The sequence below is a fragment of the Chrysemys picta genome, chromosome 4 (genome assembly GCF_011386835.1).
Source record: "Chrysemys picta bellii isolate R12L10 chromosome 4, ASM1138683v2, whole genome shotgun sequence".
NCBI lineage: Eukaryota > Metazoa > Chordata > Testudines > Emydidae > Chrysemys > Chrysemys picta.
Window position 1 is genome coordinate 20824231 of NC_088794.1, and position 16267 is coordinate 20840497.

At 53.7% G+C, this 16267-nt stretch overlaps 1 protein-coding gene across 25 annotated transcripts in view; it reads left to right on the forward strand.

Moving 5' to 3' along the window:
* The window catches only part of PLEKHA6 (pleckstrin homology domain containing A6), a 143804-nt gene that overhangs the window by 96863 nt on the left and 30674 nt on the right, over positions 1 to 16267 (forward strand). For 7 of the 25 annotated variants that reach the window (XR_006174201.2, XM_065591537.1, XM_005308251.3 and 4 more), the window contains 7 exons: positions 349 to 449; positions 7404 to 7579; positions 7989 to 8474; positions 9222 to 9732; positions 10639 to 10725; positions 12466 to 12519; positions 12712 to 12795. Coding sequence is in view for 23 of the 25 variants with exons in the window: in XM_065591537.1 (XP_065447609.1) it covers positions 349 to 449; positions 7404 to 7579; positions 7989 to 8474; positions 9222 to 9732; positions 10639 to 10725; positions 12466 to 12519; positions 12712 to 12795 (1499 nt within the window). In the remaining 2 variants the exon portion in view is untranslated. Of the gene's footprint in view, positions 1 to 348; positions 450 to 3896; positions 5683 to 7403; positions 7580 to 7988; positions 8475 to 9221; positions 9733 to 10638; positions 10726 to 12465; positions 12520 to 12711; positions 12796 to 16267 lie in introns of those variants that run through there. The other 18 variants (XR_010600399.1, XM_005308245.4, XM_065591539.1 and 15 more) reach the window with 8 other exon arrangements.

A 16267-nucleotide genomic window follows, 5' to 3' on the forward strand; every position in this document is an offset into this window, starting at 1 on the left:
CAGCCTGTATTGTGAGCTGTGAGTGATAGGTTTTTGCGGGGGCGGGGGGAGCGGGAGAAGAGAACAACAGATGGGCAGATGCGACAGGGAGGGAGCCGGCTTCCACAGGTAGGCTGGCTCCGGTCCCTGGGCTGTGGTCGCTCTTAGGAGCCCAGCTCCCATTTCAGCAGGAGAGAGGAGGGATGCGTTCCTAGCCCGAGGAGCCTCGTCCACTTCCCCCTCTCCTCATGCTGCTGCTTTAAAGGGGAGACGGGTCTTGCCAACCACCTGGCATCTCCAAACCGGCCTAAGGAGGGGAACTCCCCCCTCCTTATCTAACGCCCATTTCTTCCCCCTGGGTCAATGCAGATGAGAAGGAGGACAGCATCTTGGGCAGCATCCCGCTTCTCAGCTTCCGGGTGGCAGCCATCCAGCCATCGGACAACATCAGCAGGAAACACACCTTTAAGGTCAGTGTGTGGCCGTGACGGCATCTCGGGGGCAGCGTCGTGCTCCCAGCCATTGGCCCGGTTCCCGGAGGCCACGAATGGAGCCGCGGTTTGTCGCGCGACCCTCCCGTCCGAGAATCTCGCTGCCTGGTAGGGCCTGACGTAGGCTGTTGGGTAACAGCAGCGCTCAGAGGTCTCTTGGCTTGTGCTCTCCGCTTCCTGTGGTGACCTGTGCTTGGGGGAGGTGTGAGCTGCTGTGGACGGTCGCTAAAGACAGGCACGTACCTGAAGGGGAAGAACGGGCATTAGTGACCTGGTTGCCTGCTGCAAACTGGGGTCCTTGACACAGCACTAGGGGTAGAGAGAGAACTGCTGCTGTGTCCTCTCACCGTGCTCAGAACAGGATTAACGAGTCCAGGTCTTTTAGCCTTCTAGGGTGTGACCCAGCCCTGCCCCTTTTGTCACTGGCCACACCTGCGCCAAGCAGGGGGGCATATGGCACCCCCACTCTGAGCCGCCTGCTTTGCTCAGATGTGAAGAGGACCATATGAGAGGTAAAACAGGGGAATCGGGTCTCTGGGTTTCCTGTCCAATAGAATAGAATAGAATAGAATAGAATAGAATATCAAGGTTGGAAGGGACCTCAGGAGGTCATCTAGTCCAACCCCCTGCTCAAAGCAGGACCAACGCCAACTAAATCATCCCAGCCAGGGCTTTGTCAAGCTGGGCCTTAAAAACGTCTAAGGAAGGAGATTCCACCACCTCCCTAGGGAACCCATTCCAGTGCTTCACCACCCTCCTAGTGAAATAGTGTTTCCTACCAGAACGCAAAGACCAGACCAAAGCGCCCTGTGACTTGGGGAGGGAGCTCAGATTGTAGGAGGAATCCTGCTGCTTGTTCCCCCTCTGAAGCTGTCCCTCTGTCTGTAAGAAAGATGGATGGAGGAGCTGGCGTGCAGATCCAGACTGGGTTAGAGCCTGTGTGATGGCGAGTGTGTTCAGCTCCTATTGACTTCAGCGGGAGTTGAGGGTGCTTAGCAGTCTTGCTGCTAATACGGGGTGAAATTGACCCCTGTGCAGAAAGCAAGCACAATAATACCACCACCAAGTGCTTTACACCCATAACTCTCAAAGTACTTTTTGAAGGAGGTCAGGATCGTTACTGCTGTTGTACAGATGGGGAAACTGAGGCACACATAAGGCAAGTGACTTGCCCAAGGTCATCCAGCAGGCCAGTGGCAGAGTCAAGAATAGAACCCAGATCTCCCGATGCCCAGTCCAGTCCTCTAGTCACTAGTCCACGCTGCCTCTAACTGGAAGCTGTGTGTGTGTCAACCCCATAGGTTTAAGTGTGTTAGCCTGCTGCACAAGCGCGAATTGCTTCTAGCCAGCGGTGATCAAATCATGCTAGTAACCCAATGCCAAGGAGGGGCTTCTCCTTCTTAGCTGACAGCTGTGTGAGGGTTTTCGCAAGCCGTCTACTCAGCCATTCCCCCGTTTTGAGTTACTCTCCCTTGTTAATAAAAACAACAAACGTATGTAAGCCAGCGTTGCTATAGAATCGCACCCCCGGCAGTGCTAGAATTAGACTGCGTTCAAGCCCAGATGTGCAGGAGGGCTTCCCCCATCTCTCTTTTAAACTAGTTTAGACTAGTGTTCACACTCACTCCCTCTCTCTCTCTCACACGCACACACACAAACATAAACTCACTCTCACATACACACACGGACAATATATTTTAATTGTTTAGCACGTAATTAGTTTCTACTTGTCAAACTTCTGTGCTGAGGGGAGCGGCTGCAATGGAGCAGCGACTGAAGCTGTGAAACTCCTGCTGAGCTGTGGGCAAAAGGAGCCGTTTGGTTTTATCCTCCCAAGAGCAGTTAGTGTTACACATGCATGCACACTCATACACGCACAAGCACCGTTGTACACACGGTAGTCCATGCTCACAACTCACCTAGACTTAATAATCTGTCCATTCACGTATGCAAATTGAAATGTGCATCCAAACCATGGGCCAAACACACACTCAAAGACTTAATTTTTTTCACACTTGTACATATGCATATTCCCACTTGCACTAGCACACAGGCCGAACACACCTTGCGTGCAATCACACAGGTGCACATGAACACACACACAAACATACTCCCACATACAAACACCTACTCACTTGCACCCGTTTATGCTCAACTCTCGCTCAAAGAAAACCCAGCTCGCCCACTGATGCACACAGATGTACACACAGAAACAAAAATCCACAAGTCACAAAAACATACTCCTATGCCGAATGCTTGCACACACACTGCCTTGATTCTCTCCAGCTGGGGACAGAGCTGCAGAGACGCACACAGAGCCTGGATTCTCTGCAGCTGGGGGCAGCGTTACACACGCAACCTTGATTCTCTCCAGCCTGGGGCCGTGCTGTACCCACCGCTCTATTTTGTTTTTATTCTGAGGCATTTTTGGATGCTCGTCACTGGAATATTATTTGCACATTCATTCCTGCTCCAAACCTTATATTGCAACATTCAGCAGAGGGCGAAAGGTCTGCTCCGCCCTCCAGAGGCTCCCTGTCCTATTAATGGCAATAAAACAAGAGAGCAAGGGAAAGAACCTTCAAGAACTGGCAAGTCCTGGGAACATTTGGGTCATTAATAAAGCATGGATCCGGCCTCCTGAACTCACTGCCAGTCGGGTTAACCCCTTCAGGCCCGTATGGGGAACAGCGGTTAGAGAGAATGCGGCTCTGACCCAATGTCAGCCAAAGGGAGAATGAGAGATTTAAGACTTTCTCGTGTTTTATTAGTCTCCTCAGCCGCCTCCGTCCTGACCCAGGCCAGGGTTTGGGGGAGGTCAGAGAAGCACGTAGCAGCTGGTTTGTGCCCTCACTTACTCTGTGCAGTCCCTTCGGCTTCTGTGGAGCTGCAATGGCTGGAAGGTGTCACTTGGGCGAAGCACATGCTAAATCCCATTGACTCCAATAGGACTCAAGCATGTGCATAGATCAGGGATTGGCAACCTTTGGCATGCGGCCCGTCAGGGTAAGCCCCCTGGCAGGCCGAGCTGCTTTGTTTACTTGCTGCATCCGCAGGGTCACCCAGAGGGGGGGACAAGTGGGGCAATTTGCCCCAGATCCCGCAGGGGCCCCCATGAGAATTTTCAGGGCCCCCCACGAGATTTTTCGGCAGCAGTTTAGCGGCAGGTCCTTCACTCGTTCCAGGACCCGCCGCCGAAGACCCCAGGCCCCCTGAATCCTCTGGGCAGCACTGCGCATCTGCAGTTTCAGCCGATCGCAGCTCCCACTGGCCGCGGTTCGCCGCTCCAGGCCAATGGGGGCTGCGGGAAGCCGCGGCCAGCACATCTCTCAGCCCATGCCACTTCCCGCAGCCCCCATTGGCCTGGAGCGGTGAACCGCGACCTGTGGGAGCCGTGATCGGCCGAACCTGCAGACGCAGCAGGTAAACAAACCGGCCTGTCCTGCCAGGGGGCTTACCCTGACGGGCCTCGTGCCAAAGGTTGCCAATCCCTGGCATAGATCATGATTCAATAAAGTCTCTAGGGGAGCAGGGCAGGATTTGGGTCTGGCAGATGCCAGCACTGAGAGCAAAATTTACCTCGGCGCATCACTGGAGCGGCTCTCTAGAGCTTGGCTGGTTCCTAGGGACTGTGCTGATCCTTGGTGCAGGAGTGAATGCCACTCATGGAGAGTGTTTACGTTCACGTACCGCTTTCCACTGGGGACTGGAGAGACACAACTGGAGCTGGGTTCCAGGTTCCCATTGAAATACAATGCTCTGACCCAAAAAAGCCATTTTGCATTGCAAAAGAAAAATTTTGACCCACATGTTTTTGGGTGATTTTTGATTTTTTTTTTTACTGCAAACCATTTTTTTTCTCCCTCCCAAAAAAGCCTGAAAAGCTTTTTTTATTTTGTTTTTCACTTAAAAAACTGGACATTTTCCTGGGAAATTTGGATAAAAATGAAAATGTTTCAAAATTTCCATTGGAGTAAATTGACCTTTTCCAAACAGCGTTGCACAGAGAACCATTTTTCGTATGGACTCCAATATTTCTTAATTCTGTACGGGCTTAGGTACTCTGATGACAGGTGCCTTAGAACTAAACTGGGCAGCTAAACAGACAGCCAGCCCTTCCTGGGGGCAATAAAGGAGAGAGCATCTGTAATGTTAGCTTCTACCGATGACTCTGAACCATGGAATTTGAATCTGGATCTAAATTTTCCCAAAATTCAGGGGAATTTTGGATCCTACATTGTGGTTCTAGCCCATGTCTAGTACCCAGAGATTCATCCTGATTAGCCATAATGGGAAAAAGAGAGTTGAAAAAGCCATAAATGAGGCACTGGCAGGCTCGGGAGTTTAGAAGTGGCTTACTGAGCCTTTCACTTGGAGGTTGCTGGTTTGAATCTCATCAAAGTCAGTGCTCAAGTGCCCGTCCTGGACTCGGTGGACAAGTATCTGCATGACTCAATTGACACTCTTGGTGGTGGTCTCATCAGAGAGGCCAAGGAAGGAACAAGCCACAGAGACTGAGCCCCCTGGACTCCACCCTCTGATCTCTTCGAGTCAGGGCTGGGTCACGTTGGCAGGGCAGTGGAGGGGTAACGCGTACCCTGTGCAGAGTGGCCATAAACCCCTACCTCCTGAGTAAGTGAGTGGAGATTCCTGGTAGTCACGTTTCACACCTACTTTGCACTTGCTGGGACACTGTACATGACTGCACAGGGCCAGGAGGGGGAGCAGTTGTCGTTGGATCCACTGTGTCCTGTTTGAAAAATGGAGATAATATTAACCTATCCTCACAAGGGGGCTGTGTGAGGCTTAATTGATTACTGTGCAAAGTACTGCTGTATCCTTGATCCACACGGGGTCAGTCTCTGATGGCACAATTTGACTCCCGGTGGGTCTGATCCAGCCTTCTTCGCACGCCCAGAAGGCCGGATCAGGCCTGATGAGAGGCTGTTAAATGGGTAGGATTCCATCCTCTGGTTCTGGGCTAACCCAGCACTGAGCGTGTTCTCAGCTACCCTCCATCTGCCCCTCTTTGGTGACACTGCTGCTCCTGCCACGCTCTGCCTGCCTGATGCATCTCCCTGTTGAATTCTCTGCTGGGTGGTTTGACCTGTTCTCTGTGTTTCCTCCTTTCTTCCGTGTGAGGATCTCCCCCCTGGAGAGGAGGTTTCTTCCAAGTGCCCGTCTGCAATGCCAGCACACAGCCACCAAATAGGTAGTATGCTCCTTCCATTTCCAAATGCATGCTGGAAAGAGAAGGGATGCGGCCGGTCGCAGATTGCCCAGCATGCTTTATTCACCTCCACCCGGCGAAGGGGGACGAAACATTGGGGTTTATGTCTCTCTCTTGCGGATCGCGTGCTTAGACCTTCCTGGTGTTCCCTAGTTGGGAACTTGGTGGAGAGACCGAGGTTTGTATGAACCTAGCAGGAAAGATTCCTCTGGGGCTGGGAGCCCTTGACTAGTAACAGCAGCTGGTCAAAAAATGCTACATATTCCCCCAGGGGGGATCGATTAGAACACAAGGAAGAATTTTCCATTTTGTTGAAATATTTGGGTTTTTTTGGCAAAACAAACGTCAAAAATTTGTTTTGGGGTTGGTGGGGAGGGAAAGAAGGGAGGAGGGAAGGGGAAACCCAGAGAACCAAAATAATCTTTGGGATTTTGTACTTTTTTATCAAAAAAACCAGAAGATTTTGACCCAAATGAACATTTCCCCGTAAAATTGGCTTTGTTCGAAAAGCCATTTTTCATCAAAACCATGTACCAGTAAGAACGTTTTGACCAGCTCTGTTCTTATCTTACCATTGCCAGCCGGCTCCTTTATAAGCTCTGAATATCCGCGAAGGGGACATGCACTGACATTCGCGGCCAACCTGCAAGATTTGCATCCAGATTTGCAAAGTGCATTTGCATCTGGGGTTTGGCTCAGGGTAGCATCCTGCCGCTTCCTGGATCTGAACTCCCTTGATGATCAGCTGTTCGGATCGGGGCGGTTTTGATTCAGGCCCGTCTATAGTTGAAGTTGTGAGCCGGATGAGCCTGGATAAATCCATTCCTGGTAGAACATCTTCCTCCAGTTCAGGATTTACCTGTACCTGCCCCAGGGTAGAGCCTATATTTGTATGCCCTGATAACTAGCAGATCCTGCTCTGGTACAGAGGGGGTTAGTAACAAGATGAGGAAGCGGTAGTAGTGGTCTGCAGAGCTGGACTCCACCCTTCGGAAGGGATCAGGAGCGTTTCGAGGTGGGTTTCTCTGCCCACTTCTGTCCCTGAAACCAGAAGTCCTAAAAATGCTCTTCTCACTGTTCCTGGTCAGGGTCAGAATTGTGAACTCTTGTTAAATCGGTGCTCCGGTATTGTGCGGTGACTGCCCCAAGCCCTGCAGCGTCCCTGGTGCAAGCTGTCCTGCTTGGGATCAGTACTGCAGAGTGCTGTGTGTTTTATGTTTAATAAGGGTTCCGTGCCAGGAATTCCCAGAGGGGGCCCATTCGGCTGCGGTTTCCCACATCTCAGGGTATGGGGAGAACTTATGATAAGATGGCGCTCATCTGAACCTTTCTAGATCCCGCCCATCACTAGATATGGGTCTCCCTGAGTCAGTGAATCCAAGGGAAAGAGCCTTGCATTTGCTTTGTGTGCCTTGCTCGAATGGGCTGTCGGGAGACCCCTGGCGATGGCATGTAACCCAAATCTGACCTCTCCCCATGTCCCACAGCATTGGGTCATTTTCACCCGACTGGCCTGGGGACAGACCTGATGATTTGATGGGTATTTCTCCATCTCTCTGATCCTATGGCCGGGGGGAGGGAAGGGGGAGAGCTGGCACTGGGGGAGAGCTGGCACGGCTTCACCTACAATTCCAGGCACCCTCAACTGGACGACTGACTTCTCTCTCCTCTCTCTGTGTATGCACTTCTCTCCCTCCCTGCAGGTGACTGTGTGCTGGGTGGAGGAGGCCCTGGGGCGTCACACGCAGTCCCTCTCTTCCCAGGCCGAGCACGCCGGCATCCGGACCTACTTCTTCAGCGCAGAGAACACCGAAGAGCAGGAGTCCTGGATCCAAGCCATGGGCGAGGCTGCCCGGGTGCAGATCCCACCCCCCCAGAGGTCAGCACGACAGGCATCATATGCTGTGCAGCAGTTGCCAGAGACTCAGGGTCTCTTTGGAGAATTGGGGGGAGGGGTCCTGCCTCAAGTTGGGGGCCCATTGGAGGATACAGTGGCTATTAACTTGGGGGCACAGTTGCTAGATAACTTGGGGTCCCTTTGGAGATGAGGGGAAGTGGCCATTAACCATGGGGTCCTTTCAGCACTTGGAGGGGCAGTGGCTGGAAAACTGAAGTCCTTTGGAGCATGTAGGGTGTACAGCAATTTGAGGGACGCGTCAGAGCGGAGAGGGTCAGTAACCATCCACTAGGGGGTCCAGGGACTGGATCGGCCCCACTGTCCTGGGATGATTTGGGCCCAGGGTTGCTGTCTAGTGGGAGGTGACGCTCTGCGTTTCTGTGCCTGGCAGGCGGGAGAAGACGGACTCTGAGAATATCCCCCCCAGCAAGCACCACCACCACCGGACCACTGCTCACCGGGAGCACCCCAAAGCAGACCTGGAAGCCAAGACCAGAGGGGAGGGTGATGGGCGTGGTTCAGAGAAGATCGAGAGGAAATCGGAGAGGATCGACAACAAGAAGGAACCCCTGGTGAAAGCCAATGGCATTGTGGGCCAGGAGATGCCATCTGAGCCCGGCAGCCCTTACCCTGAAGCCCCACGGTTTCCAGCTGGGGTGGAGAGATCCACGCAGCCCAACGGCTGGCAGTACTCTTCCCCCAGCCGCCCCGGCAGCACCGCCTACCCGCCGCAGGATGGGGAGAGCGTGGTGCACCGTGCAGGCTTTGTGCCACGCACCAACCCGGAGAAGATCGCCCAGAGGAAGAGCTCCATGACGCAGCTGCAGCAGTGGGTGAACCTGCGCCGGGGGGCTGCCCCGCCGGAGGAGCTGAGGAGGTGAGAGGGCTGCATGGTGTGCCGTGCTGGGGTTAACATAAGGGAAAGGGCAGCAGATCTCCTCCTCTCCCTGGTAGAACAGCATTCCCATCCTTCCCAGCTGATGGGGGGAGCGTTCCCCCTCCTGTTCTCCATCCACAGGGATGGGGGGAGGGCCAGGAAACCTCCACCAAACCACGTGCTGCTGCACCATGCAAACCACTAGGCCTGCCCCCCCGGACCGAGACTAGGGGGCAGTGAGTTTAGAGCGTGGGGAGCAGCAGCATAAGCAAAGGGAGCCAGGCGGAGATGCGATCACGAAGCCTAGCTCACTGCTGCAGCCTGCCAAGTGGCGTAGGGGAGCAGCTGTGTGCCAGCCATGCCCCGGGGAGGTGGCTGGGCAGAGGGGAAAGTCATGGCCTAGGGTCTCCCAGCACCGACACTGACTCCAGTTAGCTTCCTAAGGCGGCTGTGTGGGCCCCTGCTCTGAGATCCGAAGGCTGGTGCAGTGGGGAGCAGCACAGTCTCCGAGTTCTAGGAGATTGCCCTCCGGATGGGGTCCAGGGCTCTGTCCCATCGCTGGCAGGGGATGCCGCACTGCTCGGCACTTTGGGCGTCCCTCGCAGGATCTGCCCTGCCAGCAGGTGGCGGGCGGACACCGGCCCATCGGCACAAGCCTAGGCTGTGGCTTTCCCATGGAAATCCCGATGGAGTTGAAGCGTTGGATCCAGGTTTTACGATTCTCTCTCTTCCTTGGGGGGATTGTAGCCCCAGCAGGTTTTTCCCGATGTCTCGAAGGGTCCCCGACTACTACGCCCCTTACTCGCCCCAGTACCCGGAGGATTACCAGTACTACCCGCCCGGCGTGCGCCCTGACAGCATCTGCTCCATGCCCGCCTATGAGCGGGTGAGCCCACAGTGGGCTGCGGAGGACAAGCGCCACTCCTTCCGCAATGGAGGCCCCTACCAGCTGCGTGAGTGGAAGGAGCACCCGGGTTACGGCAGGCAGGACGTCCCCGTCTGGATCCCTGGCCCCGGCCGGCAGTCTGTGTATTACGACGAGGTGGATGCTGCCTCGGACTCCCTGCGGAGGATGTCCCTCCAGCCCCGCTCCAGGTCTGTGCCCCGTTCGCCCAGCCAGGGCACCTACAACAGGGCGAGGATGTACTCCCCGGTCAGGTCGCCCAGCACCCGTTTTGAGAGAATGCCATCCAGGAGCGAGGAGATCTATGCTGACCCTGCAGCCTACATGATGAGGCGATCGATCAGTTCCCCAAAGGTAAATGCCTGCCCTTTAGAGAAACAGCAAAGGGGGCTGCAGGTCAGGATTGAGGGGCACTGGCAGAGCTGGATGGGGGGAGCCCAGGACTGGAATAACAACGGTCTGCAGGTCAAGATTGCAAGCTCAACTTGCACCCCCGCTTGCACTGTGCCTGGCTCAGGGTGTGGGGGTTCGTTTAACTCCTTCATGACTGCTCTGCTTGCGCCAAATGTCCTTGGACCAGGGCGCTGGCCTTCAGAGCTTCCTCCTGGCCTACCTCCTCTGCCTCCCTGTGAAGATACCCTGCCAGGTTATTTGTGTTTGTTTCCTTTCTGCTTCTCCTCATAAGATGAGCAAAGAGGGCAAGCCTGTCTCAGAGCACCAGGGCAGGGGAAACAGGGGGGAGAGATGGTAATGCTCTCAGGGGCACAGGGTAATTCGGTTATCTGAGCCATTAGAGGCGTGAGGAGCCTTTTCTGGGTTTCCCTGACAGTAAGCGCAGGAGTCTCAGGATGAGACCGTGCAAGGGAACCTGGCTGAGCTGTTGTACAGTCAGAGCGAGAGATGAGCCCGACCCAAAACCTGGATCCAAACACCCCTGAACTGTAGAACTGGGAGCTGTGCCTGAACTCAGACTTTTAGCCATATCCCCTCCTAAGAAGTGGCATGGTGGGACTGTCCATAAGGCAAACATCTGGGACCAAATGAGTTGGGTTCTGCTCCCAGCTCCGCTACTGGCTCACTCTGTGACCTTGGGCATGCAAGCTCACTGCCTCAGCTTCCCCCTCCCTAAAATGGGCATAATTTAAACTGAGTGAGCTGAGATCCAACGGCGCAGTGTGAGCAACCGCAGTCAGTTTATGGAGTGGTATAAACGTCTCACATGTCTCGGCGGGGGGGTGGGGGTGTCTCTTCTCTTCTCAGTATGATTATCTGGGTGACAGGAGGCCCGTCCCTGCAGGAATGTATCCCTACAACTACCCGGCGTCCCCTACAGTCCACGACAAAATGGTATGTGCTGTCGGTGTCCGGGTGTTCCATTGCTGACCGTGTCTCTCCCGAGCCGGTGGGAGCTGCTGGAGTCAGGGATAAAGGAAGTGATACTGAGATGCCTGCTTTGCTGGCGTGGGGCTGGAAGTTTAGAGCTTCCTGAGATTACCAGTGTGTGTCCAGCCAAGGGGCATGTGTGGTAGCTGGGGTGTATTTCTCTTTCCTCTCTCTTCATTGCACCGGATGCGCTGTGAGTCCTGCTGCCCCTGGATGTGCAAGGAGCATAGCTGGGACTCAGACTAGACTGACTTCTCATCCGCAGGGAGGGAGCAGGGCGGCTGGGGAGTGGGGTGCATCTATTCTTGGAAGACTGAGGAGGAAACCTCTGAGTCCTTTGCAAAGATCTGAAGGGGATGCACGATCTGGCATCGAGGGTGCCATTTGGGGCTGGGTCCAGTGAACCCCACATGGAAATCCGCTCCCACCTTTCCCCAGCGCATCACCGTTCCCACTGCAGAGTGGTGTACCCACTGGAGCGGAGGGTGTTGGAAGGTGGGCGTGTGTTACCTTGGGGGTACGTGCCTACCCTAGTCCAGGGACTCATCACTATGAAGCCCCTCAAGAAGTAACGAAGGTGCACAACTGCTTGGAAATCCCAGCTCCGGACGTATCCTATCACCTTGCTGTCTGGTTTTCAGCTGGGGAAGGGGGGTGTGGATGCAAAGGATGGATCGAGCCCTCCTTTCCCTCTTTCTTTTCTGTTCCCAGGTTTTGGCTGCAATAGCTGCTTTGTTTTGCCCAACCAGCCTGAGCTTTTCTTTTTGATTTGGGTATTTTAATAGGTCAGGGGCAGCAGCCAGAATCCGCTTGACTGAGCTGGAACCTCCAGTCTGGGACTTAACCGCTCTGTGCCAGGGCCTTGATCTTTCACCCGGGAGAGCAGTGGGTAGAGCCCAGACTGGACTTAGATGCCTCATGGAATGGACTTGAGCCGCACCCCTGCTGCACGCAGCTTCTCCCCCTCACTGCTCCTGGCTTGTGGCCTAGCTATTCACACAGGATTTCATTTTGATCGGTAAATGCATGTGGCTGAGCTGGAAGTGTGTGGCTGGAATCCCGGCGCCATTGAGCTGATCCAGGAACCATGTCAGAAAGCCCCATTCCCAGCTTCCAGTGCTGCGGGGCAAAGGGGCAGTGAAAGCATCCAGCAGTGGGGCGTGGCAGCTAATTAGAGGAGCTGCTAGCTGTGTCAGCTCCCGTCCCTTGGAGCGAGAGTCACCAACGGCAATAATGCAGGAGCCCGAGCTGCGCGGAAGCTCCCAGCTACTGCAGACCCTAGCGGAAGGCGATGCAATGCTGGCTGTCGGGGAGTTCCTGGCTACTTTGAACCCAGCTTCTCCCTGCAGGAGGTGATCTGGGAATGGGGAAGGAGCATTGCCTGGAGGAGAACTCTCATTCACTGCAGTCCCAGCCCCACCCAGCAGGAGGCGCTATAGGGAATGGGGCAGGAGCACTGGCTGTGAGGGAGCTCCCAGGAGGAGCCCCTGTCAGGCGCACAGAAAGATCTCTTGAAAAGGCTCCTCGTGCTAACCACTCACCGCCAGTCCTGCTTTCGGAGCGGTTTAGTCCCAGGAGGCAGTACTTGGCCTCCCAGCCCGAGAGCTCTTTGCCTTTCTGCAGCCGTCACCTAACCGCTTTGCTTCTTCTTTGTGTGTTTGTTTGTGTTTCCGTTTTTGCCGCATGTCTGTTGGCTCCTGGTAGGATGAACTTTTAGACCTTCAGTTGCAAAGAAACCTAGAATATTTGGACCAGCAGGTAGGCAGAGCTGGCCGCGAACGTCACGCTGCTCATGTCCCCTCCTGCCTCTGTCACTGCGCCATCTCCCCTCTGCCTTCAGTACAGTGTCATTCCCTGCCCCTTCCCTGAACATCCATTCTGCAGCCTTTCTTGGCATCGCGGCAGCATAAGCCATCTTTGGTTTGCTTCCTCCATTCTTCCCTTCTGCAGGGTCGCCCATCACTTGACTGGACAAATGCCTTCTGTGCGTCAAATGACTGCGAGGTACCAACCAGAGTCAGCGGTGCAATGAATGTGTGTATATTGAATGCCCCTACATGCTGGTGCGAATCAGGAGTAACTTGAGTTGGGTCACTGGAGATTGACTGGGGCGAGTGGGAGGAGAACGTGACCTGTCCAGATGTGATTGGATCAGAAAATGGGTGTGTATGTAAGTGTAAATTTCACCAGTCTGGGGCCTGGATTCTCCTCGCACACCCATGTGTCACTAGTATAACTGCACTGATTCCAGTGGGCTCCTGATTTGCACCAGCGTAAGTGAGAGCAGAATCTGGCAGCAAGCCGGCCCAGATTATGCTAATGTGGGACCAGATTCCATCCCACCTCACGCATCCTAGTTCCTTACTCTTCTGGGAACCAGTCCATGGGTACGGCACGACTCACTGGAAGGAAGGGGAGCAGAAACTGGCCCTCAGTGTCTCCACCTGCTCTGGGTCACCCCTGAATGTGGTTCAGTGGATTCTCCGGGAGCCGTGCATCTGCTTACGCTGGGTCTGATTGAGGGTACGGAGGTGGCAGATCGTGGAGTGCTGGGGGTGGGAGGCAGGTAGTTTTCTGGGATGGGGCAGCAGACTGTTTTGGGACGCGATACCTTCAGGAGGGGACAGCCAGGCCCTGTGGCCCATCCAGCGTAGGAAGAACACTGCCTGATTTGGGTGCTCATGAAGAGTTCTGGACTGACAGCCCGGGAGAATGAGCCCGCCCTGCCCACAGCACAGGGACGGTTTGGCCAGCAATAAGGCGTGTGCTGTCCCTGCCAACAGACCTTTGATCTAGCGGGTCAGCCTTCTGGGGGGGAAAGTGGCTTAGCCCATCCTCGACCTCAGAGCTGAGACATCTGCTCTGAGGGGGAAGGAGCCAGGGGAGACGGTGCTTGGAGTTCTTAGTCCAAGCAGCTAGAGATTGTGGGATGAACATGGGGCTGCTGTTACGTCCAGGCTAGGAGTGGACCACTAAACATTTACAAAGACCCGAAGAGCATTGCCATACGGCTGGGTGCAAGTGTGTGTGTGTGTGTGTGTGCAGGCTCTTGTTTGTGTGTTGTTGAAGAGGGGCAGAAATTGGAGATAATTGTTAAGAAATTCAGGAGCATAAAAACCAGTTCCCTCTCAGAGGTGAAAGACTTGATGCAGGTCTTGGGGAAGCAGCATCCGGTTCTGATACAAGAACCAGCCCGGACAAACCTCCCCCGATCCTTGACCTGAGCCAAACCTCCACTGCACGGGAGGGTGTGTTTGAGGCAGGTGGTAAACTCCACATCATCATAGGAGTAGGGAGGGGAAAGTCTTTTGGGGAACATCTGCAGGAGCGTCGAGATGAAAATTACAGATGAGGCGTGAGATTAAAAAGGGAAAGAAAAAGAAATTCCCCAGGCAAGTGCTGCATTCTGATGTTTGCCTGCAGAAGTCTGTATTTCAATAGGGAAGCTGCTCCAGAACCGAGTCATATATGCCCATCGGTAGAGCACTCCCCGAGGTGTGTCTGTCTGGCTTGGAGCGGAGCCAGACATGAGCGAGGAGAAGGCAGTAAAATAAAACGCTCTCCAGATTATTTCACAGCCGTCAGCAGCAGGGTTTCCTCTCATGAGTTCTTTGAAAATGCTCCCTCAAAGGCTTACTGTCTCCTCCTCCTTCCCGACTGACCTTTGGAGAGACTCATCAAGTCTCCCTTTAAAGCACTGTTTGCTTCTTTATTTTCTCATTCCCTGTTTGTCTGGGAAGCTGGAACGGAACATCTTAGACATGATCCTCAGCTAGTGTGCACTGATGCAGCGCCATTGGCTTCTGTACAGCTACGCCCAGTGACATCAGTTGAAGATCTGGCCCTTTGTGTGCTAAACTGACCCCTACCCTTGTGTGGGTACTGGGGGAGCGTGAAAGGAAAGGGACAATGGCAAGATTTCATGGTGCAGAATTAGATCTCCTAATTGTGGTGTTTGTCTGGTTGTTTGCAAGTCCCTTTAAATGCTGTTTACATGGGGATCCCACTCCACCAAAACAAACAAAAACATTAGTGCTATTTATAATTTTGAAAAGAAAATAAGTCCCGGTAGCTAAGTACTAATGACCAGCCCTACAATAATAAGCTAGCTTGTGCAATCTTCCCACAATACGCGCCTATGCGGTGGGTAACCCTACAGTCACAAACTGGTGGGTGAAACACTACACTTGCAAACTGGAGTCTGCCAAGCTTCCAGTTTGTGCAGCCCTGCAATAATGAACCAAGTTATCCTCGCCCTAGGGAGAGGGGGGAAACCCAGCAAGATAAGAGATTTCAGTTTTAAATTTCCAAGCGGTTGTTATGAACAACTGTAAGAATGTCGTCTTAAAGAATCTGGTGCATGTACTTTTGCTTCCTTTTATTCTGTTCAGTGGGACCATCAAGATATCCCCTATCTAGGTGTTAGCAGCATAATTCTGGGGATGGGCAGAGGGCACATTAGAACCCATTTTTTAATATGTAGGTCTGACATAAATGGTGTCTTTGTTTATCTTTTTATGTCACAATTAAGACTGGTGATTTTTAATTTTTTTAAAGGAATATGTAGAATCCGGAGACTCTTGCTTCCGAGATAATAACACTCTTAAAGCTCCGCAGATCTGACTCTCTTGGATTCAGTCGACGTGTGTCAGTGACTGAGTTGGTTTCCATGTAGCAGGGTGGAAAGGCTCGTTTCTGCCTCGCACATCTCAACTCTCCATTCATTCAAGGGCTGTGGGGTATAGCAAACTCTGCAACATAGAGCAGACTCCAGCTCTGAGGGCAGGGCGCTTCCTTCTGCAGCGCCACCCAACGTGCCATCTTGCCCCCAGGCAGACCATGCACAGTGAGCGGTGGGATGGGGGAAGTTAGTGACATAGGTGTGGTACAATACAGGCTTTCCTTACCAAGACCCCAAAAGATTCCCCGTTCGTGGGCGTTATAACCCTGTGCAGCCTCTCCAGCGCTGCAATAATACCCTCGCAGTAGCGTAGATGTTAATGGAAACAGAGCGGCCGATCCTGACCTTTGGAACTAGAGCCATGGGCTGATGTGAGGTCAGACCCTGCTCCCGAGTCCTGATGTAACAGTTCTCTGGGTGCATTCAGCTCAGCAGTGAAGAGAGAACTCAGGCTCCATCCTTAGCTCAAGGCTCTTGGAGAGAAAGTCCCTGGGCTCCATCTCTGTTGAGGACCTTGGGGAGTCTGTTTTCTCACGGTGCGAGGAATAGCTGCAGATCATGAAGTCTTGTGTCTAGGCTCACAGCATGGGGAAGGAAGTACGCCTGCAGCCTCCTGTCTTTGTAGAGTAGATCCAGGAGGCAGGGGAATTTTAGTGACCCTGCAGGACGCGTGCCCTTTGGTCTATCCCCCAGGACGGTGGCTGTGCAATGCGCCTTGGTGCCAGGCTTGCCTCTCTGTGGACAGTAGGGTGGCCTTCTAGACCAGCTCACTTCTGACAGGTGAAGGTTTTCCTCCGTCTCTCCAGAGCTTTGGCTGGTGGCCAG